Source organism: Miscanthus floridulus, chromosome 1, assembly GCF_019320115.1.
Source record: "Miscanthus floridulus cultivar M001 chromosome 1, ASM1932011v1, whole genome shotgun sequence".
NCBI lineage: Eukaryota > Viridiplantae > Streptophyta > Magnoliopsida > Poales > Poaceae > Miscanthus > Miscanthus floridulus.
The window spans coordinates 191,056,473-191,082,869 of NC_089580.1; the positions used below are offsets into that span (position 1 = coordinate 191,056,473).

Below are 26,397 nucleotides of genomic sequence, written 5' to 3' on the forward strand. Positions count from 1 at the left end.
GGCCTACGGTGGGCAGACAGCCCCCGCAACTTTGTGCTTAAGAAAGAAGACCTTCTCACGCAGGCCGAGAAAACCCCCGAACACCGTGTCCCGCCCTTACACAGGGGCCCGTTACCCTGTGAGTGGGCCGATCCGTTGCCTGTGCTTTGGGAAACTCGAGACAGGTGAGGGGATTTTTTTAACTCCGGGCAGGCGAACGAGCGCACCCGTGGGGGCTCGAGATTGATCTATGGAGAAATATTTAATCTAGAACCCTAGCAAACCCGAGTTGCTTCAACTTTTCGCGTTGCCGGAGCAGCTCTGCAATAACCCGCTTGGTGTGCCGGGCATCGGCAACATCGTACAACGCAAAAAGCTCCAACAGCCCTGGATCCTCACGTTGCATCTCCGACTTGCCGTCGTTTCCCTTGGCTCTCTGCCCGCCTCTAAGCACGTCGGCGACCTTCTTGGTCTCATCCCAACCGTTGTTGATCTCAGTCACGCTTCTTGAGCTCGTTCGTTTAGCTGTGACTCGTTGTAAACGATGGTAAATTTCTAACCGGAATAGTATTTTTCTCTCACACAAACCAGCCAACTGAATCAACGACGATACGATCAGCCAACCGATCAGGCTGCTTCTTTTTTCCCGCGTTTGATGCTGCTGCCGTCGTTGACAGTCGTGTCCACTTCACTTGGCTGTGTCGCCATTTCGTGCTCTCTTGGGTCTTGCGTTTTGTGCTACTAATAATGCTCTAAGTCGATTCTCTACCCCGTTTTGTGCTACTAATAATAGTCAGCTTTTACGCGTCACGTACAGGCCGACTCGACTTCCACATTCGTGCGTTTCCTCCTCTGAGTCGAGGCCCGACTCCGATACGATACGATACGATCGGAGGGCCCACGCAGGGAGTCGCAAGGACGACGCCCTTGCTCTCCCCCGTCGTGCCCGAAGCGAAGAGTACAGCAGCGCGGCCGCCGTGTCGCTCCGCTTGGTCGGCGGGCGCCGGTACTCCGTCTGCACGCCGTCGACGAGGTCCGAGCAGAGCGTAAGGTTGGCACCTGAAGGCATGATAACGGAGGCGGCGTCGCCGTCGAGGAGGATAGCGGGGAGCCGGAGCTCCGCGACCTTGGGCAGGAGGTCGGAGACTGTGACGATGAGCCCCACGCGGGCGTCGGCGACCTGCTTGGCGATCTCTCTAGATCGATGCGCTGCGGAGCGGAGTGCCGCGAAGGTGAGGGCGCTGCCGGTGTCGGTGTCGACCAGCGCGTCGGCGTGGCGGAAGATGAGGTCGTTGAGGGAGAGGGAGAGGGAGAGAGCCGGGTCCACCGGGCGCATCGATCGGTACACGCCGTCCTCGCCGTAGCCCGCGTCCAGGCCCGCTAGTGTAAATCGCTTGCCGTTCTGGATCGGTCCGCTAGCTGCTGATGTATAAGCATGAGCATACTGAACTCAGTCCGTGCTAACTTCGCGCAACCAAAACATTTCACGTGTGACGTGTCACTGTGTCAGAGATGAGAACATGTGAAGAACCATGCGATTTTGCCTCTGAGAACGTGTGAAGACTGAGGACAGGCTTGTACTCCGTGAAATGTTATTTGATACCCCTCCTTGCTAAAAAAATAAGTCGTTTCAGATAAGGCTTAGGTCAAACATTGAAAATATAAATTATGAATAATTTTTAAGTTGTTGAGTTTGAAAATGTGAAAACCATATGTATAGATTTGTCTTGAAAAATCCTTTCACAAAAATTTACATATATCACTTTTTGATAAATATCTTTATAAAAATAAGTAGTCAAAGTTATGCTTTAGAGACCATATCGCTGTCCAAAACGACTTCATTTTTTAGTATTGAGGGAGTATATAAGTTTTCATCTCATTCCCTTGTTTAATGTGTAATGGGTTTCGCATGAGGAAATAAATATCAAATAACTATGATACCCTTATTAAATAAGTGGAGAGGCAACATAAATAGGCGCACAATTGTAAGTTTACATGTTTGAGACGGATCCATAATCCACCCATCTTTTGGTTCGAGGACAAGGTTGGATAAGATATGGATATCCATGAATTTCATAATATGGTTAATCCATACTGCATGTTTGGTTGGATGTATGGGTCGAGTCATTTTTTGTTTGGTTGGATGGATGATATTTGGATGAGATGAGTCATTTTTCTGTTTGGTTGGGCAAGGATACTAGTCTGGTTATGGCATGTCGGATCCACTTTTCATTGGTTTATTTTTCATCAAAACGTAATCATGTAAGATCTTGTTTCCTAGATTTAATTGTAACACTATACGATGGCGCAATCACATGGCAAATTACGTAAATGATTTGTAAGATAAAACCATTTGAAGATCGCTAACCCAAAAAGTGAAGCAATTAATGTATGGTCCCACATAAGCAACCAGCCACGACTTGACATGGATGAGCTCGCCCAGCCAAATTTTAGGGGTGAGCTTGTCCACCGTATGTAGGGCCTTTTTGGCGCGGCTTATGTTGGCTTCGGCTTCATCTATTTTGTGTAAATTGAGGCACTGTAGCGTAAAGCCGTTTTGTAAGTCGGGATTAAAATGAACTAGAAGCCGAGAAAAATCAATTTTTCTGGCTTCACCGGCTTTGGCTTCACCGGTGAAGCCGTTTTAGATGAGCCGTGCCAAAGGGGGCTTTAGACAACATTCCTCTTTGTTGGTTGTCGTTATCCATGTCATCCACGAACAAAACAGCTATCATCAATGGACCGCCGTGTCCTATCCCTAACCTAAGTAAACACCCCTCCTATTTCTAACCTAAAATCCAAACAAGGCAAAAGCTTTACCCTGAACCTTATTCCCCTATCCGGCAAAAGCTTTACCCTGAACCTTATTCCCCTATCCTGCCTCCCATTTTCAATAATCCGAATGCCACCTTATAGTGGGTAGCACTGGTCTGCTTGGTGGCAATTTTAGAATAGTGGGAACCTGTCTTTTTTTGTGTGACTTAATATAGTGGGAACCTGTCGGGCAATAAGCTTACAATAGTAAATTGTTTCCTTTGTTTTTTCTTCTTTTTAGAATAGTGGGAACCTGTCGGGCAATAAGCAAACACTATGTCTGACGGTGCTCAACTGACATGGTTTGATTTTTGCAGAATCTGGGGGCAGCATTCTCTATTCTGAAACATAGAAGTACATTTGCTATATCTTGGTTTTTATGGTATAATTTGGGCGATGGGCTCCCTTCTTAAAATCTTTCCTGATGGAGATTTTGGTACACTGTCCACAAAGGTTACCCTCACCCTTTTGTAGTGTGCGACCTGCAATGTAGTTCATGGAGAGAAAAAAACACTGTATTTCCATGACAATAAGGCAGTAACAGTTCCACACAAAAGAAACTACAGAAGTATTAAACACACGTATCACCAAGTGAACGATAATTGTTAAAAATCACGGAAAATTATACGAAGAAGTTACTAAAAATCGAAAACAAAAAGTTTCAGCTATAGTTGAATAAAACCCAATATGCACGGAAAATTACGAGGATAAAGAGTTAAACCAAGTCAAGGTTCCTAGTCAGCATCACCTGCTTTCCAATAAAATTCTTGACATCAGCTTCACTCAAGGAACTTGTTAGTGATCGGACAATGTAGGCAACAGGAATTTCCCCAGCTTCAAAGTCAGGAAACCTTAAAAACAAGTTGAATCCACGGTTAAGTAGGAGATAAAAAAAACCAACAAGTGGAACTATTCATGACGATAAACAGAGAAAAACGATAAAGATTAGGTGGCTCAACTTACGGGATAACCGCAGCATCAAGAATTTCTGGATGAGACAAAAGTAGGCCTTCAAGCTCAGCCGGTGCAATCTATGTACAATTTTAAACACGATATTTTCCTCCAAAAAGATAAATAATATGATATTCCCGAAAAAAAAAACACATGCACACACAATATTTTCCTCCAAACGGACAAATAATATGATATTCCCAGAAAAAAACAACACATGCACGTTGGTAGGATTGAGTGCTTGACTTCTTTCAGCATGATAGCAAGATTGCAGATAATTGATACTTTTACCTGGAATCCTTTGTATTTAATCAGCTCTTTAAGTCTATCGACAACAAAAAGCTGGCCTTCTTCATCAAAGTACCCAAGATCACCGGTATGCAACCACCCTTGCTTGATTGTAGATTTTGTAGCTTCCACGCTGTTGAGATACCATAAAAGTATTGCACAGTCAAATAAGTAGGGGATTCGTTCCATTATCCCTAAAGCCAGTTTTAGTGGGAGTTTCATGACTTTTCATCCCAATGAAACTCATTTCATTCCATGAAACTTTTTTTCATCTCTCCTTTCATTTATACCATGCCATATCAACTTATTTAATGCTCATGAAACCCCCATTGAGACTAGCATAGAGGAGAGAATACACTGGAGACCATGTTGATAGACATGCATGGTTCCATGTAGTGAGCATTTTCAGGCCTGGAACATCTTTTTCTGACACAAAATGTTGATTGTTTTTTAATTGAAAATAGTTTCTACTTCATAATGTCAGGCATTCATCATAAACAACGAAGGCAAAGATAACGATACGAGCAAATGATTCATTCCCGTTGTCATGTCTTTTGATTGAACCTCACTATTGTAGTATTGTGTGTTTAGGTGGCCAAGAAATCGACATCAGGGTTCCTATTGAATAAAACCTTGTTTGATCTAGAAGGACGAGGTGTGGCGTGGCCGGGCAGGAGAGGGGGGGTGCATACGAAGCATGATTCAAATTTCAAAGTTACCTTGCATTATGCTTGGTCCTCGAACACAAATTTCTCCAAGTTGATTCGGTGGAAGATGTTTCAATGTCTCTACGTCGATGATCTTTGCTTCGACTTGTGTGACGAGTGTTCCAGTTGACCCAAATGATTTATGAGTCTTTCCCATTTCAGGATTCTCTAGTGATATGATCCCACAAGATTGTCATCCCATAACCCTACAAGAGGAGCACCATGCAGTACAAAAGTTTACACATGAAAACATTCTAGATTAGTCTAAAAAAACATTCTAGATTTATAGGTACCACATAGCTCACCGAGTCATGGCAGAACCAAGAGTAAAACATTTTTGAACGGGCACATCGACATTTCTTAGTTATAGATGAATGTGATGCTATCATTTAGTAGTTTAATTTTACTGGTATTTATTCAGACGAAGCTTTATGCCCTTTCATTCCGGTGATATGGAAGGTTAATATGCCTTGTTGTGTTCACAACTCTTTTGTGGCTGTCAACTGAATTTTTACTAGAGACAACTTTTTTTTTTCTATAAAGAGGGATATTGATGATCCCCCATATGTAGTATTTTGCACGAATAGATTCGTTGCTAAGATTCCCTAATTTGTCATATCTGAAATGTGTAAGAAGAATCTTAAAAGTGCTGCAGCATTCCACGGTTCAAATTTTAAACTGCATAGCTGAAAATGCTCAATTACCTGGATAAACTTGGCGCCCGGGAAGTCCTTTGCCACGGCTTCCATCACATCCTTGCCAAGCGGTGCGGCACCAGAGATGATGAACTTGAGCGACCTGAGGTCGTACCTGCCGGCGCTCCCATGCTTGGCGAGCGCGATCATCACCGGCGGGACGCAGTAGAGGTACGTGACGCGGTGCCGCTCCACGGCGGCCATCGCGGCGTCCATGTCGAACCGCGGCATCACGACGACGGCGTTCCCGCGCTGCAGCTGCCCGAGCGTGACGACGGAGAGGCCGAAGAGGTGGAACATGGGCAGGAAGCAGAGGAGCACGTTTTGTCCCTCCCCGCGCGCGTCCGGGTCCGACGCCAACATGGCGTGCGCCGCGATGAAGTTGCCGTGCGTCAGGACGACGCCCTTGCTCTCCCCTGTCGTGCCTGAAGAGTAGAGCAGCGCGGCCGTGTCGCTCCGCTTGGTCGGCGGGCGCCGGTACTCCGTCTCCTGCACGCCGTCGACGAGGTCCGAGTAGAGCGTAACGTTGGCGCCTGAAGGCACGATCACAGAGGCGGCGGCGTCGCCGTCTAGGAGGATAGCGGGGAGCCGGAGCTCCGCGACCTTGGGCAGGAGGTTGGAGACTGTGACAATGAGCCCCGCGCGGACGTCGGCGACCTGCTTGGCGATCTCTCTGGCGGTGTAGAGTGGGTTGGCCGTAGTGGCGACGGCGCCTAGAGCGGTGACGGCCAGGAAGCAGACGGGGTAGAGGACGCAGTTGGGCGCGAGGAGAAGGACGACGTCGCCGGGACGCACGCCCGCGCGCGCGGAGAGCGCCGAGGCCGCGGTGAGAGCTGCGGAGCGGAGTCCGGCGAAGGTGAAGGCGCTGCCCGTGTCGGCGTCGACCAGCGCGAACGCGGAGGGGCACGCGTCGGCGTGGCGGAAGATGAGGTCGTTCAGGGAGAGAGCCGGGTCTGACTGGATGGGCACCGCCGGGCGCATCGATCGGTACACGCCATCCTCGCCGTAGCCAGCGGCCGTCGCCTCCTCGCTCTCTTACTAACCGGAATAAAAGAATCAGTAGATCTGTTTCGTCTAAAATAGAAATGGGTGCTAGGATTATGAACTTATAATTATGGAATTAACTCAATCATCAGATTATAAGTTCATTCCATATTGGATCAGATTGTGCACATTCTTAGGCCCCGTTTGGCAGAGCTTCACTTCATTAGTGAAGCCATTTTTTTTTCTTCAGCTCCACGAACAGCTCCACCAGTGGAGCTGAAGCGGTTTTGATAAATCATTTGGCAAAATGGCTTCCCTGTGAGAACATGTTTTTAGGGGCCTGGAGGAGGAGCCAGGAGAAGCCACTTTTTTTGGCTCCATCCCACCCCAAATCACTGTGAGAGCATGTTTTTAGGGGCTTCACTAGTGAAGCTATTTCACTTTACCCGGTTTAGAAAAAAAAACGGCTCCTGAAGCCGGTGGAGAAGCCCTGCCAAACAGGACCTTATTATGAGAAGAGGTCATTCGAGCCTATGAAAATAGGATACTCTGTTTACATAGAAATCTCTATGTTTTTACATTCTATTTAGGATTAGGAATAGGTGTAATCAGATCTGCTTTTAACATATCTATCATATTCTTATTTGGGTACCATATGCACCTCTTTGGGCTTCTATTAAATCGAGAAATTGGATTGTACATCTTTTTAATTTTGATATCGATTTTAATACATATAAGGTGTCCTAAGGATAATGCAAATCGAAGTTATTTGATGTCTGACTCAGGCCTATATGTATATGACCGATCGATCGAAATATTCCAAGACTCCACCTTTGTCATATATTCCATATATCACATTCGATGGATATCATATTCATGGAATACGATTCACTTTCAAGATGCCTTGATGGTGAAATGGTAGACACGTGAGACTCAAAATCTCGTGCTAAAGAGCGTGAAGGTTTAAGTCCTCTTCGAGGCATAATACGGGGAATGCTCATTCAAGCAAAAGAGGATTTACAGTCCCACGCCAGCAGCCTGCCAGAACCTTTTTCTTGCTTGATTTTTATACGATTTTTTGAGCAACTAGCGCGAAAGCCGTTGCGCTAACGCGCATCCTCTTGCTGGGGAATGAAAAAGATTTTTGCATTTCTGTCTAGGAAAGCAGATTCTTTCTATCGAAAGTGAGAGAGCTAGTTATGCTTGTATGCTGCAGGTAGCAAGTTGACATTTTCTTGAAGCATTATCCTCTCTGGGACTGAATGCTTAGCAAGTCGGATGAGATCGGTCTTATCAAGCAAAACTCCAGAAGAGATCCTCTTTGAGATTAGCGGTTGAGTGTGCCAAGCCGCACTGGAGTTATTGAATTTATGTCGAGAATGCTCGGGAAGGGGGTGCTGCAGGGAAAAGAGTGAGTGCGGGTCTCTTCCAAATGCCCGCTTAAAACAACAAGTACTAGTTGATTGAATTCTATGATATCTTTCAGTGAGTGATGCCCATTAAGGGCTGGATAGCGAGAAGATGACCTTCTTTTGGCAGGTTCGATTCCTGCTCGCTAGAAATATCATAAATAAAGAAAGAAGCGCATCCGTGTAATCCTTTTTCTGGAGGTATGGGTCACGAAGATAGTAACGATCCAAGAGCTTAGCCTAGAGTAGATCAAAGTGAGGTCTCACGAAGCCGGATTTTGAGTACTACTAGTAGTTGAAATACCAATAGGAAAAGCAATGGCTTCTATCCTTTTTCGAAATTCTCTAATGGCTATACCCTTGTTGAACGGGACGGCCCTTTCCCTCTATCCGTAAACGGTATCTAGTGGGCAACCTAGTTTTTAAGGTAAAGTACCCATTTATTCACCCAATCAAGTCAGCGGTCTTTTCCACCACATCTCCTGGGCCATCGAATAAGATTTTGATTTGTTTACGAGCGTATCTTTAGACTAAGATTTTCTAAAAGAGCGAAGCAAGCCAGTCGTCTACTTTCCCAACCGAGTATTATAATAAGCCAAAGCCAGCCGAAGAATCTTTTGGTGGTGTCCCATGGGTAGTGTCCCTTAGTTTTGAGTATAGCTGGAATTACAAACTTTCAATTAGAATAAATCCGCCTAGAAAAAGTAATTCCTTTTATCGGCTCACCTATTTGCTGATGAATCTTACTTGCTTGTTGGTAGCGGAGGGTTGGTTTTTTCAGTTCCTTATTTCCCCACCTTCTCTACTCGAAATGGTAACCAGACCTTACAATTCAAATCTCTTAGACTAGAGCTCCCAGGATAAGATTTTTTTGATCTATCGAGCGAGCCAGCTATAGGCCCACCAGCCAGCGCCAGGTTTTGATATGCAAGCTTCGTGCCAGCCAGTCCATGACCCTCCCCGGCAAGTCAATAATCTTTTTCCTCTTCAAGTGAGGAAGAATCTCTCAGTACGTTATAGCAGTGAATACCCTGTCTTGTTAGAAGGAGATTTTTGCTATTAGATACCCTCAAACCTTGTCAGTCAGGATTTTAGTTGCTTCTTTATAGGCGGATACTGAACTCGCTCTCAGTAGATTATGGGTATCGGGTCAACCTTCCTTATCGGGAAACCCTTCCTTCTCACTTTGCTTTTTGTCCAGCTCTTTTGCCGAAGGCTCGCCCACAAAAGCAGGGCTAAGGGTAACAAAGCTAGTAAGAAGCTGGCTAAAGGAGGGATCGAGTAGGAAACCGCTTGCCGTTCTGGATCGTCCTCTAGCTGCTGATGTATATGCATGAGCATACTGACCAACTACTCAGTCCGTGCTAACTTCGTAGCGCCAAAACATTTCACGTGTCACTGTGTCAGAGATGAGAACATGTGAAGAATGCGATTTTACCTCTGAGAACGCGTGAGACTGAGGACAGGCTTGTATCAGACACTGAAGAATTGGTAAAAATTGCGTGTCCTGGACAAGTGAAAGATCGCCGTAAAAAAAGTTTGCTATCAGAAACGGTAATGCTTGATGCGGGCATCCGACCCATCAGACGCCTTTCAGGGCCTGCGCGGCCCACCAAGCCTGCCTCCTCTCTTTACGTCTCCCATCTCTCTCTCAAAAATATCCACCTACTAGCTCACCCATCGCACGCTTCATGGCGCCGTGCGGTCCTCCCGCCCCACTCCGTATTTGCTGCCGCAGCCATCTCACCGCACGCGTCCCACCCTGTGTTGTTCGCTTCACGCTCCTGCCCGTCGTGCACGCCCACCCGCGGCTCTTGCTCCTTGCTCCCATAGTCCCATCCGCCGCTCGCTCCCGCGCTATCGGGCGCGCCGCCCCGCCTCCGCTAGTGCTCGTGGTGTTGTCGTGTGCCTCAGGTCGGTCCCCGACCGAGCCAAGGACACCCATGAGCGCGGCCCGTGCTATTGGTGCTCGCGCCTCGAGGCTGGGATCAACCGACCTCCCCTCTCCATATGTTGCAAATGTAAATTTCAAGTATTTCAGATGTTTTCAGAGGTATTCCATGTGTTTCTTATGGATGTTGCAAAAGTAGATTGGGATGTTGCAAGTGTTTCAGAAGCATGTTGCAAGCGTTTGTTCAGAATGTTCTATCTGTTTTAGACGTATGTTGCAAGCGTTTTTTATCTGGATGTTGCACATGTTTCACACCTATGTTGCAAAAGTATATCAAAATGTTTTTCAGTCTTATGTTGTTATAAGTGTTTTCATGTTGCAATTTGCAAGTGTTTTTATTTAGATGTTGCATATGTTTCACGGGAACGGATCGTGTGCAAACTAAGCTTCCCGTGTAAACATGTAAACTATCGACGTGGGTTCTAGGATCGTGATCTGATGGCTCCTGAGAGAGGTGGGAAATATTTGCACTTAAACGCCCGCAGCATCCCACCGTTTCGTAGATTTTCCCACCTCTCTCAGGAGCCATCAGATCACGATCCTAGAGCCCACGTCGCTAGTTTACATGTTTACACGGGAAGCTTAGTTTGCACACGATCCGTTCCCATGTTTCACACACATATTGCAATTGCATATTCCAAATGTTTCATCTGCTTTAGTCATATGTTGCATCCAAGTGTTCCATGTTTCAGAGGTAGAGAGTCATAGGGGGCACGGCCTCAACCGGTGGTCGGGGCGCGCAACGCACCTAGGATCCTGCGGACAGGGCGTGCTCGTCCTCATGCCAGCTCTCGGGTCTCGCCTGCCCAGAGATAGAGGAGGAGGGCAGTGGGAATGAGCTTTGGACACGACATTTCCCGCTCGCGCGGGCGTCCGGACTAGCATTTTTGTCTTCGGGCCTTAATCCCTAAGTCTATACAATATTTGCTTGAACTTATTAGCTATGGTATAGTGTTTTTTCTCTCACAACTAATCAGCAAACAATACTTTTCAGGCTGACTTTTCAGCGAAACGAACGAGGCCATATCATAATAGGCTCGCACTGATCAATGTTCAATAAGTATAATCCATTAACTTCAAAACAGATGCATGAAAAATGAGATGTGATCCCAGAGTTCTTTTATATATGCACAAGGGTGACCGGGACTGTACAGGTAGAGACTAGGTTTACACTTCCTGCACAATGCGTGCAGAGAATTAGAGATATATATACATCGTGGAATCAATTTTGTTAACGTTTTGGCTCCGGACATCCTAGAATAAGTCCCACTGCCAATAGATCTTATCAACAATACCGCCACCGCTCCGCACAGCGACATGGAGGGTCTCTGATGCTGGAGGAACCCCCCACAGCAATGGTACTGCGACAGACATGGTTAGCTTCTCCTGGAGGCCGTCATTGTTTGCTTTCTCTGCAGTGACAACCTGCGAGGGTAATGCCCATTACAGCAAACTAAATATAATCAACTAATCATGCACTCAACTCCATGTTAATGCTCGCCTAAGCTAAATGTGTTCAAGGCACGAGGTGTGAGCATCTGAGCCGTGAGTTCAGTACTGCACCCCTAAGTTGGTTCAAATATTATTATGTGAAATTAACCTATGCTTCACACATATTCTGCTGCGGCCATATATGCTTAGAATTCGTCATTAGAACACTTCAGGATTTATCACTGGATGCATTATTGATGCATGGGTTGCATGGCCGCATGCCAGAGGGACAAGATTGGAAATCCTGCAAATGCACTTAGGGTGGCAAATTCCTAAATATTTCCAAGACATTTGGTAGGATTCAGATGAACAAAAGCTATTAAAAAGCATAAGTGAAAATTCTGTTAACGTCACTGTTAAACTTCCCACAAAAACTCAGTTTAGCTTGCTACTTGTGAATGGTTAAACTTCAAAAGAACTTGTGACTTGACTTGATCACTGTTATCTGCAAAATATTGATGTATGTGCAACATTTCTATATTCAGTAGACCTTTTATTCTTATCGATTAAACTTAATGGTGTTTCTCTACCGTGCTTGGTGTGGTGCGCCTCATTCCTTGGGTACTGTCTTTTCATCACCAAAGCAATATAATTTCAGTAATCATTGACCATGTACTGCGCTCTTGCCTCTTAGTTTTTTCTTCTCGAAGTACTAAGGGCAGATCAAGGCACACCATTTAGTACTTCTCAAACTAAAGTCCTGCACATGTAGAGTTCACCAAATAGCAAAACATACCTCGCCACCATGCTCCAATACTGTATCTTCCACCACATCGCTTAACATTTCAATAGAACGACAAAAGCCAAAGATGCATAATCTTCTGCCCATGTCTAGGCCCTGAGATATCAAATGGTATAATTAAAAGAAAGTCTAAATATGATAAGCAAGTAAGAAGTAACAAATATTTACATTTGTTGCTGCTATGTTAAATAGTGCTCCAAGGCAAAGACTTTGATTTGGATCCATGTAAGAGCTCTCCTGAAACCGGCGCAACTTTTGTGCACTCTTCATTTTCCGTTGCCTCTTCTGAAAAAAAAGTGACATGAGAAGAAAAATCCAGATAACATGGGAAACGTCGATGAGGACAAAGCAAAACTAACAGAAGTGACATAGAGTTTGTCAATATGATATCTCCGGACCTAGCATCAGCGGACATTGCTAAAAGGTGAAGAATCTTTCATATTAGTAAGACGTAGCTAGAGATGTGTCGGGTACCGTAAAAAGGGGTCCCCTAAGCAAAAACCGAAAAAATCGCTTAGACCCTGTAAAAATCGAAGCCAAGAGACAACTACTGGCTAACCCCCACCTTGTCCGAGGCTACCGATTCTCCGCCTCGCTCGAAGCCTCACACGAAAGGCCTCGGACGGGGAACCGATTCTTCGTCTCGCTCGAGGCCCCGCACGTAAGGCCTCGGACGGGGAACCGATTCTCCGTCTCGCTCGAGGCCCCGCACGTAAGGCCTCGGACGGGGAACCGATTCTCCGTCTCGCTCGAGGCCCCGCACGTAAGGCCTCGGATGGGGAACCGATTCTCCGTCTCGCTCGAGGCCCCGTACGTAAGGCCTCGGACGGGGTGCCGATTCTCCGCCTCGCTCGAGACCAGCTCGGCGACAACCCCGTCGCCTCCGCCTCGACCGATTCCCCTGACAGAACGTCACGTCCAACTAACGCGACCAACCACTCCCGCGACGTCAGTCGAACGACGGCTCGACACAGCGGAGTGACCGACGAGATGGGAGTCGCATCAACACCATGCCGTCCGGGACAGGACGGGGCAGGGGTTACCGGCCGCTGTGCTCGGCACTGTGCCCACGACTGACGCCCGTACTGCACTGTGCTACCTAACCCCTGCTCCGAGGACAGCGCGGCGTGGGGAGTCAAGTCCGGGTACCTGTAGCCTCGGCAATCCGCTTCAGGGTCTCGGCAGCCTCGGGATTCGCGCCCGCCGAGCCCCCCACGATGGTTCAGCCTTTGCACCGACTGAGCCTCGGCTCTCTACGCTGTCGACATACAGCGACCGGCACGTCGTCCGCCATGCCCTGCCCCAAGCTATCACTGGAGCTCCCACGTCGTACAGGATCGGGCGTGACCGGCGCGTCGCTCCAGTGCATCAAGGACAAGACCGCTCCGTCGACCATGCTGCCACGGTAACAAGCCGCAGGGCTAGGCATACCGCCTCCGCTCACGAACCGCCGCATAGCGAACACATGTATCACCCCTGTCCCCCCTTCAACTATAAAAGGGAGTGACCGGGGCCGTTTCTAGACACGAGCTCACGAGCGCAGGCACTCACGAAACTCAGACACCCGCACGCACAGACGGAGACATCGCTTGGACACACACACGCGCAAGCAACGCGCCACACTCTGTAATACGCACACTCCTCCGCACTGCCTGAGATCAATATCTCAAGCAACCCACACCGCTCCACGCAGAGACCTGGGACTATCTCCCTCTCTCGGTGCAAGGAATACAAGATCGCTCTCTCAGACTGGACGTAGGGCACCTATTGCCTGAACCAGTATAAACCTTGTGTCTCTTTGCATCACCATCCGGGATTAGGGTCACGCAGTACATTTTCACTAGTTGGTTGAGGGCCCGCCGGTCCAAAACACCGACAAGATGCATGCAATTAAAGAAACTTTTTAAAATGCATTTACGCCAAAATGGATGTTATACTTGTTACTAATTCTACAATCAATGCACAGAGCTTCTGTACAATTCATATAGGAAATAATTTTGTGGAATTGTGAAATGGATTCGTAATGTGTAATTATGCAGTAGTTGACACAATATGTTAGTCGCCTGAAATTTACTCTTCCTTAGATATTCATAGTCATTAGTTCATTACATACTTGAGAGCTCTTGCAAATAAGGTGCATTGCAACCTGTGAAGGTGGGCCTGTGTCTACCATAGTATGTCAGAATGTAAATGTCGAATATATCTACAATAAAGTCATATTTCCCTTTCATATGTTTTTGTTACATCCAAATAGATATTTGAGTTGAATCAGACATCAGATGTTTTATAGCAAGAGGCACAAAACAACTACAGCTACAGTCAATTTACTGCTGTTCAGTATGATGCACAAAGCTTTCTAATTCCTTTTTTTTAGAAATGGAGTTTTCTAATTAGTACCAACTATTAAGGCTTAAGGATCTATGTATTCTAATAGCATACTGTCAAATCATCACAGCCAAAACTGAAATAGGGGATGTACAGATTGCAAAGATTCAGTACCTCAGAAGCACTAACTCGACGAGGAACCAGGGAACCCCCAATTTGGATCAGGCCATCAGAAGTGAACAGCGTGACTCTGTCTTCTGGCACCCACTGAATGTCTGCTGGGACACACAAATCGGGACTTTTAGACGGTGTGAAAACTGTTCGCAGAAGAGGAAAAAGAAACACTTTCGAAAAGCAAACTAAAATCTCTAAATATTGATTCCATTATATGTCTCATTAGCTTTCCGCAAAGCAGAAGACAGCAATCGTTGCCTCAATCACTAGCACTCTTATAAAAGTCTCAACCCGCAGCACATGATCCAGCACAACATAGCATACATTAGCGAAAGGTGAATCCAACACCGTAGGTTGCAACCGAAGCATCGGGGATTCGGGGCAGCAACCGAGAGTCCGCTGGCGAACTTACCGAACCCAGTGGTGAGATCCAAGGGCTGGTCCCATGGGTAGGGCCCGTAGAGGTCCTCCGGATCATCCTTCCCCGCCCGAGCACGCAACCGGTGGAGCGAGCGCGATCCGAGCCGGCAGCGGCGCTGGGAGCGGGCCCGGGCCCTGGCGTGGAGAGGGGACGAGAGGGGCCTCCTGGACGCCAGCGAGCGGGGTAGGGAGGTGGAGAGCGCGGCTGAATCGGCCATGGGAATGGTGCGCGAGACGGGTCTGAGGAAGATGCAGCGGCAGCGAGGAGCGCAGGTGACGCGGATAAAGGGCGGCGCGCTCGTCTCTTTTTCCTGTGGTGGTCGTGGATTCCCGAGAGGTGGTGGACTTCTTCTTCGTTTTGGCCGGTGCCTGCTGCCTCTGCTTGGCCATGCGTCGTCTTCTCTTTCTTGTTCCGGTGGGTGGCGTTGGTGTCCACAACAAGGCACGTTGGATCTCGGACGTTAGCTGGTCGCTCGTTGATGAGACCAAGGGGCCAGATTCCTTTGTCGAGATGGACGATGAGCTGGCAAGCTGGGATCTGGAACTGGGAGGATGAATATTCACCGGTGCTCGGAAATGGATAGGGTGGTTTGCTTTGGACCACCAAATCGGGGGTGGATCTGGCGTCCAAAATCGGACGCCAGGGGGTCAAATATGCCTTAAATCACTTATGTTCCATCTGTTAGTTGGCTCTGCTTGGTTGTACTTGTTACAACCATAACGATTTTGATCATCCTTTTTTTTACATAAAATTTTTAGATACCTGGATTTTTGAAATTTCGTGATTAATATAATATACTTTTTTGGTATTGTATGTATTTTTTTTCACGACCATACCATTTTAAGTATTTCATTAAGTGGATATATCTTTTTTTGCGCAAGTGAAAGTTTATTATACTTAAGGGGATGTTTGAGACTACTCAACTTCATGTTTTTCAGCTCTGCTCCACGTTTTTTAGCCAAACAATTCAGCTCCACGCATTATGCTCGAGAGAAAAAAAAAGGGATATTTGTGAGAGCACCTAAAGGGGTTGTGGAGTTCTCCATGATGAAGTTTATGGAGCAAAGTTCGTTAACCAATCCCATACACGCCCTAAGTAGCATCTTTACAAGAGAGTGAAATAACCCACTCTGGAAATAGCAAGCAAATAAATGTTGGCACTTCCTAGACCTAATCGCATTAAAGAGGATATATCTACAATCTTATTTAAAAGAGAACAGATGTCCAAATGCTACTTGAATACTATTTTTAATACATATGTTAACTGATCATTGATTGAGTTTCTTGTGGTGGAACCTGTCTATCCGAGTTTAAGTCATTGACTTGGCACGGGTGCTTGCATTTTCCTGAATTTATTTCAGGATTTAACGACGCTATACTTGCCACGGGTGTTCGCATTTTTCTAGATTTATTCCAGGATTTTACGGCGCTATGATTTCAGTGGTAGACGATGTCCCGTCGACAGTTAGGCGCCTATGATGACTTCGTGAATCTCGAGATCAAACATAAAAGAAATTTAAGAGCTGCTATTATATTACGTATTATTTTTTTGAGAAATTATATTACGTATTATTATAATAAAAGAATCTAGGACTGGGACTGGCCTGGGGCGGCCCACGACAAGCCTTGTATGAGAGGCCCAAAGCCGTTAAGCTTACCCGTTCGGGCCTCCCCGGAATGGAACCGGGCCTCTTCTCAGCAGCCTACCAGTGATGTGCTGCCCATTTTCGTCTGGGTCTCTCGGCTCCCAGCTTCTCCGTGGCGCAAGCGCGGCGATATCCGATAAACCCCGCCTGCAGCAACTCTGCAACAGCGAAGCACCCATGGCCCTCGCCACCGCTGCCGTCTCCCTCCACCCTTTCCTCTCCCGGCCCGCCTCCGTGCTCCGCGTAGGGCTCCGCCTCCCACCCCTCCTCCTCCGCGCCACCTCGTCCACCTCCGCCTCCGCCTCCCCGGACTTTAACATCACCTTCGCGGAGCCCGCGCCGTCCAAAAAGGCCCCGTCCGCGCAGCCGCTGGTCCCGTGGATCGTTCGCGGAGAGGACGGCAAGCCACGCCTCAGCACCTCCCCGCCGCCGGACGTGCTCCAGGCCATCGCGCTCGCGGAGGCGGAAGCTAAGAAGGCCGCCAAAAAGGAAACCCTCAAGGGCCCAAAAGGCGCGGTTGCCGCCGCCGCCGCCGCGGCTGCTTCCAATGCCAGCGTCAAGGCACGGAAGAACGCCCCGACCGCGCCGCCCAAGTTCTCCAAGGCGGCCAGGAGGTTTTACAATGAGAATATCAAGGAGCGGGAGCCGCAGCGGCTCGCCAAGGTCCTTGCCGCCGCAGGAGGTAGTCCTTGTCCTACTCTATTTCTGGACCTCAAGCCTCGAATCAAGTAGTAATAGCTTAACGTTCCCCGTCCTAGATCAGATTAGTTAAGACAGATGCTTTGGGTTTTTGATTCTAGTGGTATAACAGCTGTTGTTAATTTGTGGAGATAACCATGCTTGTATGATACTATGAGCCCTTGTTTAGTTCGCGAAATTTGGATTTTGGGGCTACTGTAGCACCTTCGTTTTTATTTGGCAAATAGTGTCCAAACATTGACTAATTAGGCTTAAAACGTTCGTCTCGTAATTTTCCACCAAACTGTGCAATTAGTTTTTTTTTCGTCTACATTTAATGCTCCATGCATGGGTCGCAAACATTTGATGTGACAGGTACTGTAGCAACTTTTTAGATTTTGGGGTCCAACTAAACAAGGGCTGATATATATCCTGGATTGTACTAGCACCTAGCATTTTTGGCCAAATGAACTACACTAGAAAACCCAGGTTGTTCTCCTTTGGAATCAGACAGCACTCCCAAAATTGGCGGCTTCTATTGCATACTTGGCTTGTTTGCTCCTGATACCTTTAGCAGTTTGGGTTGCTATTTCCAAGTTTGGGTTGCTATTTCCAATTGTCATTTGTAATATTGGAAGGTTGGATTTTTTTTAACACATGAAAGAGCTTATATTTCAACCATGAGCGTGATTACAATCATAGTCCAAGGCTGCCAACGCGCAGGTCGGGACACCTTCAGACATAAAACAAGAAGAAAACACTCTCCTGCTAAATTGCCCTAAAGCATGAGCCACTCCATTAGCACTCCTGTGACATTTTGTGACTTTGAAGTCTTGAAAACGACTCAACATTTCTTTTGCCTGCTCAATGATGATGCAACTAGGGGACCGATTTGGAATATTGCAGTTGAGCGCTTGTGATTTTATTTAGTTCCTTCCGAGTAACTCTAGAAATATAACACTTCACTCTTCAAAACTTTTGGTTTTGATTACCATTATCTGTTAAGATGCTTACTAAACAACTCTTCGCAGTGGCATCAAGAAGGACCAGTGAGGAACTCATCTTCGAAGGGAAGGTGACTGTCAATGGTTCAGTATGTACTTCTCCTCAGGTATGAATTCTCAGAGTTTTTGTCATCCATGAATGAGGAGATACTAGTTTAGTACCATAATATTTTACTTTCATAGTAATGTTGTTGCCACATCCAAATTTGTTCTCTGTTGGTCTTAGAGCAACAATTGTTTGGTCCAAGAACACTTGAACCGTTTTATATGACTTGATTTTTTACCAAACTTTTTCCATTGCATTACACTATGAACAAAACTTCGTTTCTGTGGTTAAATCGAAGGATAAAAAAATTCATTTTGTGCAGACCAAAGTTGACATCTCAAAGGATTCTATCTACGTTAATGGGAATCGCATTTCCAAGAAGCTGCCTCCAAAGCTGTATTTTGCTGTTTACAAGCCAAAGGGGTTGGTCACTTATTTTCCATACTTGACTTATGTGCTGCATCATCAGTGGTGTAGGCGTGTAGCCAAGGCCTGGGCTTCATGTGTTTCAGCCCTGGCTCTTGGTCTACAGGTCCATGGAAGCTCACTTAATTGTATATAGAAATATCATAGTCATAAGGGACTTTAGGCATATTTGAACTGGCTCAGCCTGGGACTCAGGTCATTTTTGACACCATCCTTGTGCATTAATCATGATGCCATGATTATCTTGTATTCCAGTGAAATATTTTTTGAATCAGAGAAAAGGAATCATCAATCTAATAAATTTTGTTTCTGTGCTACAGGTACATTTGCTCATGTGGCGAAGACTCAAAGTCTGCTGTCTCCTTATTTAATGATTATTTGAAGGGCTGGGTATGTTCCATAACAGGGCCTCACATAACATTCATATTATAATGATGTTAATGGAATTCACAAGAATTGATGAATTGCTGAACCTTTTGACTATGAATCTATATTGGGCAAATCTCTATTATACCTATGCATATTTACAGAACAAGATTCAACCAGGGCTGCCAAAACCACGCTTGTTTACTGTGGGTCGTCTTGATGTTGCCACGTCTGGTTTGATAATAGTCACAAATGATGGTAAGTTTATCATACTTGGTAATATGTACCCCCTCCGTTCAAACTGTAAGTCATTTTGGCTTTTCTAGGTACATAACTTTTGCTACGTACCTAGAACATAGTAAAAACTACTCCCTCCATTCCAATTTATATGTCGTTTTGGCTTTTCTAGATACATAACTTTTATTACGTATCTAGACATCGTATATCTAGGTGCATAACAAAACCTATGTGCCTAGAAAAGCCAAAACGACCTATAATTTGGGACAGAGAGTGGTATGTATCTAGAAAAGCTAGAAAAACTTACAATTTGGAATGGAGGGAGTACTTTGGAAAAGGGCAGTTTTTTGTCACCCAAGACTTATGCTTGATTTTTGTCCTCTCTTTTAGGTGAGTTTGCTCAAAAACTTGCACATCCTTCTTCAAATGTAACAAAAGAGTAAGTTTAGTGTCTTTGGCAGGTTTATATGTTATCTGAATACTGTAATGCAAAAGTAACATGTACTGGAACAGTACTATTCATTGTTATGCAGAATTGGGTAGCACAAATATTTAGTAACGTCTCTTCTACCATATAATGTGAGAACTATGAAAGAAGACCATTAGAATAGCATCAATATAAAAATCTTCTCCGTGCATGGTTTTCCAATTATAAATCATTTTTAAAATGGTTGCTGGGCAATGAACAGTAGGGAAAGGGAATATAAATTTGATCTGACAGGTTTGTGTTTTTTCGATGCTGCAGATATGTGGTAACTATTGATGGTGCCGTGCACAAAAAACACCTCATAGCTATCAGTGAAGGCACAAAAATTGATGGGGTCATGTGCATTCCTGATTTAGTAGAACCATTGGATGCCCAATCAGATACAAGAAAGACCCGCCTGAAGATAGTGGTATTTTTTTTCTAGCTTCATTTATTCTGTCCTGTTCCTCTTTGCTTTTGGATTCACTTATTCACGTAAGCAATGTGTCTGTCATTTGTCCTCAGGACTATTAAAAAAATAGGAGATTTTGCTTGTCCTCTTACTCTTTATCGGTTGTTGTATATCCACTATAGCCACATGAAAGCTCTTTTGGATAGTATCCTGTGGGAATGGTTGCATATTAGTTGGTACTTTATAGCCTTCCAAAGTGCTTGGCAAACATTTGAAGTCCATCACAACGTGTGACAAGCAAGTACTTCCATGGATAATTTGTTTGGAATTAACATAAATTCCAATCTTCATAAATAGAACATGCTGCTGAGAAACCTCTGTTTCAACTTGTTCACAATTGGAAAAGCCACGATTGCCTGTGAGGAACTAATATTGGAACCTTTTCTTGCATTATTATATTTCAAAGCCTGGTGGAATCGGCATATTGCCATATCGTTGCAATGTAAAAAAGGGTGCGATAACAACATTTTGTTATAGTACAGCATTTATATTTCACTTCTTCACTGTCACAGTATTTCCATATATGAGGAAGTGCAATTACATTTCACATGCTTGTTGGTTGTGGAATCAAGCATGTAGTTATTGCAATTTCCTCTCTACCCTTCGTCCCTACTCTAATGCCTTGTTATAGTCCTATTTTTGTTGGCCATACTAGTAGCATTCTAACATGTCAAGTTGTTCTTTAGTTGCTGCAAATAGACTTGACGGAAGAAATGTTCTAAACATGCTAAGCATCGTGTGTTATTTTCTATTGCCCGTTGATATTATTGACTTCTTGCAGGTTCATGAAGGACGAAATCATGAAGTCCGTGAACTTGTACAGAATGCAGGGCTACAGGTTGGTTTGTTTTTGTCCACCTGTTCTTATGTAGTTTATTGTCCATTCCTAGATGACATTTTATTTTGCAGAATAAGTTGGTTACTATTTTATTTAGATCTTGGTTTGAGATGGCAGCATAATGTTGCTTTTGCCTTCTGTTTTCCACTTTACTGTTGGAATGGGAACCGGTGATACCTGATGACCACATTGCCTTCCATCGTACACATATCTGTAACACATGATGGCCTGATGGTGATGGGTGCCACACACTGCTATTCACTGATCTATACAAATAAGCCACTGCCCTTTATCTATTCCTAACATAGTTTGTCTGGCACTGTATGCTTGGACACGATAGAATGCAAATTTGTGAGCCAAATAGCATTTTGTGCTATTGTATTTCCCTTGGTATGTAATTGATGCTTAATTTTCCTTGATGATAGGTTTATGCATTGAAACGTGTTCGGATAGGCAGGTTCAGGCTTCCGGCAGATCTGGGGTAATGTACTTTCTGTAACGTCGTTTTTTTCCTCGAATGGTGACTGTATCAGTGTGTTTGACTGATACTTTAACTTTTTGCATGGATTGATACAATTCTACTCTCAATTTAGCTGCTTTACAAAATGCCCTTTTAGGCTAACTTTTTCTGCCTTTTGGACTATTTTATGGGAAAATTGAGCAATCTATTTCAGAAAGATCAATCTTTGATGTACTTATCACAGAAGTATCATTTGTGTAAATCTGGCAGCCAGGCGCAGATATGATGTGCTGTTCATATATGCCTTTAGGAGCTGATATGTAAATACCAGTCATATGGGTAGGGATGAAAACGGATCGAATACGGACGGATATCACTGATATTACATTTGTTTTCATATATCTGTCCGGATTCGGATTCGAATACGGATAGTGTCAACTATTGGATATCGACATCATAAATATGCGATTTGAGTATTCGGATACCGATACGGTATCAGATGTTGAATATCCGAACTCGGATATGGACAGATCTAAACCCCTCTAAACGGATTCGGTCTCGAATACGGTCGGAAAATATCCGTACCATTTTCACCCCTACATATGGGTAAATTTTCTGTCAAGAGGCAGCATGCATATCATTATTGTAGTCAAGAAGCAAAGTTATACAGTCAGTAGATGTTCAGTACACTGCTTATTTTTTTGGTTAATCAACTTCATGTTAACAAAGAAAAGATTGTGAATGAAAAAGTGAGTATTAGTTTATTCTGTACTTTTCAGAATTGGGAAGTTTGTTGAGCTCAAACAGGCTGACATCAAGGCACTGGAAGGCAACAAGTAGAGATGACTGAGTTCTTTTAATGACGACATTGGAATTAATGTGGATAAGCACATCTTCGTCCAAAGATGGGAGCAGTCCTCCTGAGAATCACAATACATGAGCTGCTACTCAACTCAATGCCTGTGAATGTTCTGGATGTCCATTGGCCGTGGTGTGGCTGATGGGCAAGTGCGACACAGTACTTTTGCCTTGAAGAACTTGTGAACTACTTCGCTGACGAATCTCCACGTCAGATAAAACAGCAGAACTCCAAGTCCACGATGCAGCGTTTGGTGGGGATGAAACATTGTCAAATAGCTGAACTCCTGATGGCATATACTTTGTATATATATTAATGTAAATCGCATGGTCTTGTGCGAGGACATGAACCATTTGTTCAAGTTCAACAGTTAGACAATAATTGATGGCAGGCGAGTTACATTTGGCCAAATTGCATTGTAGTTTGTTTGCTGAGCATTTTTTTAATTATTTATTGGCCAGTAATTTATTTCCTGTAAATAGAAACGGTGTTGTGCCCGTTCGTTAAAAAAGAAAGACAGGGAAGGCTCCTTCCCCAACAAGCCCAGCGGCCCACACTACCCCACCCGATCGTGGTCGTGCGTGTGGCGCGCCTCAACTCAAAATCAAAAACACAAACGGAAACCACAACCCCAGCAACACGCCTGACGGCTGACGCCGCCTCCAGCTTGCCCGGCCGGCGGCGGCGATGCGGCTTCGCCCTCCGTCCCCTAGGTCCAGTTTAGTTCCCTCTCAAAATACCAAATTTTTCAAGATTCTCCGTCACATCGAATCTTTGGACGTATACATGAAACATTAAATATAAATAAAAAATAAAACTAATTACACAGTTTAGACGAAATTCACGAGACGAATCTTTTAAGCCTAATTAGACTATGATTGGACACTAATTGCCAAATAACAACGAAAAGCGCTACAGTGTCATTTTGCAAAAATTTTCGCCATCTAAATAGGCCCCTAGTCCGGCTGAATCCCCTTCGGTCTCGGCGTCTTGCCATCCTCCAAATAGAGAATAAATACCGCTTCCAAAAAAGATCAGGAAGAAAGACGAATAGCAAGAGATCGATAACGGATTGATCCAACGTTCCATCCATCCATGGGTGACATGGAAGAGTCCATGTATAGTTTGCTAGACGTCTCCTTGCACCCGCCTGAATGGAACGAAGTATAAATGTCCGTGCAGCCCGAGGCCTGGCGGTCCGGCACGAAGCCCGCAAATTTGGCCTGGCCCGGCCCGGTGGTGTGCGGGCCTGGGCTGGAACGACCGTAGAGCAGGCTGTGCCTGGCCTTACCCCAGGCACGACGTGCTAGCCCGGCATGGCCCGGCCTTTAGGCTATGGCCCGGGAGCGGCCCGGCCTCCCCAATCCCCACCTCCCCTCCGGCCCTCCCCACCTCTCAACGGCTCAGCAGTGGAGCAACCCAACGGCTCCCCGCCTCCCCCCCCTCATATATATTCGAGCCAATGCGGCACCCTCTCCCTCACCCCGAACCCTAATCCATTTCAGTCCCCACTCCACCCGCCACGCCGCTCTCTCGTCTCGCCTCTCCGACTCCTTTTCTGGCGACTGGCGTCCATCCTCCCCGACTCCGGTGACCTCGATCCACCTGCCGCCGACGAGCCGCTCCCTTCTCCTCCTCCCTCTCTGCCTCTCCCGTCTCCCTCTCCCTCTCTCCCCTGTAGATCTCGGTGATTATGTGAGTTCATGTCACTGTTTGTCCCTCCTCCGCCGATCGCCATCCTTGCTAACCGGTGTCGTCTTCTCTTGGTGGCCCTCGTCTTCTCTAGCACCGGGCTCCGGTTGCACAGGTAAAACCCTAACCCTAACCCTAACCCTCCTCTTCTTCCATTGATCTTTTCTGATCTGGTCTTTTCATCATCCTCCATCTCTTTGCGCAGGTCCACAGCCGATGCGTCGTCCTCTAGCTGTGGTATAGAGCGACCAAGGTGGCCCCACGCACCGTTGAGGAACGGTGCTGGAGAGTCGTCCGCCATGGCTGCTGCTGATGACGATATCGTCTGGCCGCTCACCGGCAACGACGACTTGATCGCGGCAGACCACGCCCCTGAGGACGACGACGACACCGAAGAGGACGCTACTGTTGTTCGGTATCGATGTTGGTAGCGGCTCTGTGTAACACCTCGGGTGTTAGCCTTGCATAACTTGACTTGCATAACATGAGCATGAGCATCAAGCATTCATAAATCATCATTTACCAATTGAAACATCTGATCGAAACATATGGAACATTGCTTGTTATTTCATGTTTCTTGTAACATATGCATATGATCATGTGCAACTAAATGCTAGTGTGTAATGTTGGTCACTATAACACCTTAGCTACACTTAGGTTAACAAAAGGAACCTTGTTCACGAAGTCCGCATTTCATGACCAAGCACTTGAGTGATATTTCATGTGATTACTTTCAAAAGCTATATGAGTGACTACTACATGAAATGCTTAAATGACCTTGCAAATTGTTTTAACATGCTTAGGATATCATTAGGAACAACTTTGGTATTTAGTGCTAAGGCTAGTTTGGTCATTTAGCCATAGTTTGAATGTGTATCTTGATTTCAAAGTGACATGTTTGACTAAAGTTGAACTAGGTGTTAGGGACCTTGCATGGAGGAGTTCACTAAAGCAAAGTTGTAGTGTTTGACATAAGGAACAACTTTTATTTTTATGACATGGACTGATTTAGCTTCTAACATGCTTGAATGGGTCCCACAAAAACCAGCAAAATCCAGTTTTCAACACTTAACAAATTTTCCTAAGTATTTGATCAACTGGCCGACTGACAGCCAAGGTTGGGCACGAGATTACTCCGTATCTATTGCGAATTAGAGCTCGATCATTGAACAACAATTGAAGCTGGTACATAGGGCTATAAATTTTGTTTAGACGTCTTATGCTTTGGAGCGACGGATTAGCGGGAAAATCAGCGGCAAATCTCGTCGTCAGGCTCGGCCATCGCGTTCTGACGAAACTGAATCGCGGCGTCATGGCCGACCGGCTTCAGACACCGCGCGCCGCGTGTCCACGGCGACGGCCGCGCGTCGCCGTTGCCCTGACCGCGCAGGCCACGCCGCGCCCGAGAGCGGCCTTAACGTCTCCAGCGCCCGCCCGAGCCACCCCGCGCTCCCATTTCGCTCCCGGTGCCTTTTCTTCCTCGCAGCAGCAGCCGCCGAGCTCTCGGAGCCCCGCCGTCGCCATAGCCGCGCGCAGCCCGCGCCTAGCCACTCCAGCACCACCACCATAGCTCCTCCGCCTCCCCAGCGAACCACTGCTCCCTCCCGTGCTCGCTGACCCAGCTTGGTAAGCCATCGCCGCGCGTTTAAGCTCGCCGGAGTTCCGCCGTGAGCCCCGTCGTCGTGGCCACGCCGCCACAGTCCTCCTTCCGCTCCGTTAGCTAGCGCGATAGGTCCGCCGTAGTACCCTAGTGCTCGTCCGAGCCTTAGATCGAGCCACCGAGGTCGTCACCGGCGTTTTGCCGTGGTTTAGCTCCGCCGTTCCGCCATGGTCGCCGCCGGTAGCTCTAGAGTCGACCATAGGCCCGGCCAAGTATACCAATCAACGCGCTAGGTCATGTGGGTCGTCTGGTGATGATGTCACCGCCGGCGAACTCACCGTCGTCGAGTTCTCGCCGCGCCGTGATGAAGCAGCGCCGCTGCTCTGCTCTGTGTCGATGACGTGTGGGGTCCCCTGACCAGCGGGTCCCACCTGTCAGCGACAGCAGTAGTGTAGGCTAACTCATTTTGAATCCAGTTTTTGATTTGTTTTGTTATTTTTGTATCTTTAGTTTGGTAGCTCCTAAAATGGTGAAATAAATATGATTGTGTTGCTTAGGAAGTGTAGTATTTAGGAAAAATATGTTCTTGGTTTGAACAGTAGAAATTTCTGGAGATTTAAATTGGGATTTCAAATGTGCTCTTGAATACATTCAAATTTGTTTATTTTATATCTAG

General features: G+C 46.1%; 2 protein-coding genes and 1 pseudogene across 2 annotated transcripts; 1 reads left to right on the plus strand and 2 right to left on the minus strand.

Moving 5' to 3' along the window:
• Window positions 1-2,654: 2,654 nt before the first annotated feature.
• LOC136468821 (4-coumarate--CoA ligase-like 1) lies at window positions 2,655-9,658 on the minus strand (annotated as a pseudogene).
• A 1,210-nt stretch (window positions 9,659-10,868) lies between these two features.
• LOC136506865 (uncharacterized) lies at window positions 10,869-15,303 on the minus strand. Its single transcript, XM_066501767.1, has 5 exons — window positions 14,923-15,303; window positions 14,511-14,611; window positions 12,180-12,296; window positions 12,006-12,107; window positions 10,869-11,203 (listed from the first exon to the last, which is right to left on the minus strand). Exons 1-5 carry the CDS (start codon window positions 15,146-15,148, stop codon window positions 11,033-11,035), a joined length of 717 nt encoding a protein of 238 aa, XP_066357864.1. The 5' UTR covers window positions 15,149-15,303; the 3' UTR covers window positions 10,869-11,032.
• A 1,384-nt stretch (window positions 15,304-16,687) lies between these two features.
• On the plus strand, window positions 16,688-22,859 carry LOC136506875 (putative ribosomal large subunit pseudouridine synthase SVR1, chloroplastic). Its single transcript, XM_066501773.1, has 10 exons — window positions 16,688-17,259; window positions 18,287-18,366; window positions 18,628-18,728; window positions 19,052-19,121; window positions 19,262-19,355; window positions 19,725-19,773; window positions 20,080-20,230; window positions 21,054-21,110; window positions 21,536-21,591; window positions 22,350-22,859. The coding sequence occupies exons 1-10, from the start codon at window positions 16,755-16,757 to the stop codon at window positions 22,408-22,410; spliced, it is 1,224 nt and encodes a 407-aa protein (XP_066357870.1). The 5' UTR covers window positions 16,688-16,754; the 3' UTR covers window positions 22,411-22,859.
• The last annotated feature ends 3,538 nt before the right edge of the window (window positions 22,860-26,397 follow it).